Raw genomic sequence first — 3022 nt, 5'->3', positions numbered from 1 at the left:
CCCCTGCCTTCCCCAGGGTGAGCCCGTCGCCCACCCGGCCCCCAGCACGCTAGAGCCTCTCTTCCCCCTTTCCTCTCCCAGGTCCCTCTCTGTCTCTCCTAAGCTCCAGGGGCCCTTCTTTTGCTGTAACTTGTTTCCTGAGCCCATTTCTTCTAGGCCTCACTTCTGCCTCTGTGACTTTCTAAAGAAACTTTCTCTTATTAAAAAAAAAAAAAAGATATCTGCAATCCCATGAGGTTGAATAACACTGGATAAGGGACTCATCTAAAATATATGAAGAACTGCTACAAATCAGTAAGAAAAAGACAGACCCCAGGACCAACAGACGTTGAGAGACCAAATACCACCTACTTATGTACCACTTGGCACTTCAACAGCACAGGTGAACAGCAGCCAGCAAGACTATATGGCCAAGCCAAAAGAAGTAGTATTATCTGGCTTTTTACAGAAAATGTTTACAAAATGGGTAAAAGACATAAGACATGAAGAGCAACTTCACAAAAGAGGATCTCCAAATAGGCAAGAAAGGCAAGAAAAGATACAAAAGGTGCTCATCTCATGAGGCACCTGGGAAATGCTAGTAAGAACTATCCCACACCAACAGTACACTCCATGCTCTCCAGAAAGCAAACGAACAAAGCAGACCGTGCCAAGCGTCGCTGAGGACGGGGAGCAACCAGAACCCACAGCACTGGAATGCTAACTGCTATAAGCCCTGACTGTAACCATCAGTAAGTAACTAACTTCTAAAGCTGAACATGCGTGCTCCAGATGCACCACTAAGACGTAATGTTTACAGTAGCCTTAGTTATAAAACCAAAGTACAAATCAACGGTAAATTAAAAAGCTGCAGCATATTCATACAATGTAATGTCCTACTAATAAAGTAAATGATTTACAACTGTGCACAAAAATATGAATAAATCTCATAACTACAATATGAAAGGAAAGAAGTCAGGTGTAAAAGATATTTTAATCTTAAGGTACAAAACCAGGGAGAGTGATACTGCCATTAAAAAGCCAGGGTGGCCCTACCTGGTTTGGCTCAGTGGACACAGCATCGGCCTGAGGACTGAAGGGTCCCAGGTTCAAATCTGATTAAGGGCACATGCCCTAGTTGCAGGCTCGATCCCCAGTAGAGGGCGTGCAGGAGGCAGCCGATCAATGATTCTCAGTCACCATTGATGTTTCTATCTCTCACTCTCTCCCTTTCCCTTCCTCTCTGAAATCAATAAAAATGTATTTTTAAAAAACCAGGGTGGCTCTAGACAGTTTTCTCAGTGGGGAGAGTGGGTTTGATTCCAGTCAAGGGCACATACCTTGGTTGCAGCCTCAATCTGGACATGTGGGAGGCAACGTGTCTCTCCTATCGATGTTTCTCTCTTTCTCTCCCCCTCCCTTCCACTCTCTCTAAAAATTAATGAAAAAATATCCCGGGTGAGGATTAACAACAAAAAAGCCAGGGTGGCCCTGGCCAGTGTTGTTCAGTGCATAGAGCATAGGTCTGCACACTGAAGGATTGTGGGTTCCATTCCAGGTCAAGGGCTCATACCTGGGTTTGATCCCCGGCCCCAGTAGGGTTGCATTTGGGAAGCAACCAATCATTGTGTCTCTCTCACATCAACACATCAATGTTTCACTCTCTTTCTCTCTCTCCCTTCCTACCTCCCTTCCACACTATTGAAAATCAATGGAAAAATATCCTCGCGTGAGGATTAATAACAAAAAAAGCCAGGGCCCCTGGGAGGGAGCAAGAAGGTCTCCTATGTGGCATGTCTGTACTACTATGACACGTGCACTTGCATGTCATTATACTTCAATTAAATACTTCAATTAAATACTTCAATTAAAGAGAAAAAATGAAAAACTCTATGAGGACCAAACAAAAAATGAAATAAAATAAAATAAGCTGAAAATAAAACTCAACCACTTCCAAGGGTGCTAAGCAGAGGGCAAAACCATAAGCTGTCATCCAGGTCTACATGGGCCATGGGCACCTCTCCCACCCTCTCCCTTTCTCTCACTGGTCCTCAAATGCATCGGGGCACCAGGAGTGGTAGGGGGAAGCAGGTCTGATTAGGGATGCCATAAAGACGAGGTTCTAAGATCCTAACAGAAGACATTTACTGAATATTGTGTCTTGCCTGGTTTACAAGAATTGTGATGACAAAAATCCAAAAGACCAAGTTAATGTTTTCTCCTAGTATTTCTACTTCTGTGGCCAAAGAAGTTGTGCAGCATTTATAACCACTATAATCTGCTGTCACAGGAGGGGCATCTCCTGACAGGGAAGTCAGCTGTGACCAGGAGATGGCTCAGCCATTCTGCAGGGTCCACATTCTCTCCCACATCCTGTGACGATTCTAAACCACTCTGACACAAACCCCTATGTGAACCGAATCTGCCCATCAGACACATCTTATGCACAATATCCAGACCGTGCTGCGTGGATTACAGACCTGCCTGGGAGCAGCAGCAGAGCACCATGGCCAGGCTCCTCCATGGCATCCAGGCACTCGGAGGGCATGGCTGAGCCGCCCGCACTATCCATGTCCCCTTCAGGTTGTAGCTCAGGATGCACCACGGTGCTTGTGTCCTCATCGGTGAAGGTCTCACACTCGCTGTAGGTGCTCTCGGAGCCCATGTATGCGCTGTCTGTTACCTCATTGGCCTAAAAGAGAGTGCCAAGAGTCAGTCCTGACACCTGGAAATAACAATGTCCATGTGCGGCATTCAGTGCAAAAAAACCCAACACCCAGCATAACACACTGCTGCTGTGGCAGTAGAAATGACCACGTGGAGGGGGGAGCTCTCACACATGAAAAAAGTCCCTACTATATTTCTAAGCAAAAACATTCGCTTACAAAACAATTTCATATTGTTTTAAAATGAAATATAGGCAGTATGTCCAAGTACAGAAAATTATTGGAGTAATTTTTAAATACATTCTTATTTATTTTAGAGAGAGGAAGGGAGAGGGAGAGAAACATTGATGTGGGAACCATTGATTGCCTCCCACACG

General features: G+C 45.1%; 1 protein-coding gene across 5 annotated transcripts in view; it reads right to left on the bottom strand.

Annotated features, from left to right (window-relative positions):
• RAB11FIP3 (RAB11 family interacting protein 3 (class II)) overlaps positions 1-3022 on the bottom strand; it is a 127291-nt gene that overhangs the window by 21207 nt on the left and 103062 nt on the right. For all 5 annotated transcript variants that reach the window (XM_006766157.1, XM_006766154.2, XM_015565577.1 and 2 more), the window contains one exon: positions 2460-2671. In XM_006766157.1, coding sequence (XP_006766220.1) covers positions 2460-2644 — 185 coding nt within the window. In that variant the 5' untranslated portion in view covers positions 2645-2671. The remainder of the gene's footprint in view (positions 1-2459; positions 2672-3022) is intronic.

This window comes from Myotis davidii, unplaced genomic scaffold (genome assembly GCF_000327345.1).
Source record: "Myotis davidii unplaced genomic scaffold, ASM32734v1 scaffold100, whole genome shotgun sequence".
In the NCBI taxonomy this organism is placed as follows: Eukaryota; Metazoa; Chordata; class Mammalia; order Chiroptera; family Vespertilionidae; genus Myotis; species Myotis davidii.
Note: the sequence above shows the minus strand (reverse complement) of the source record. Positions and strands in the feature narration are given on the sequence as shown.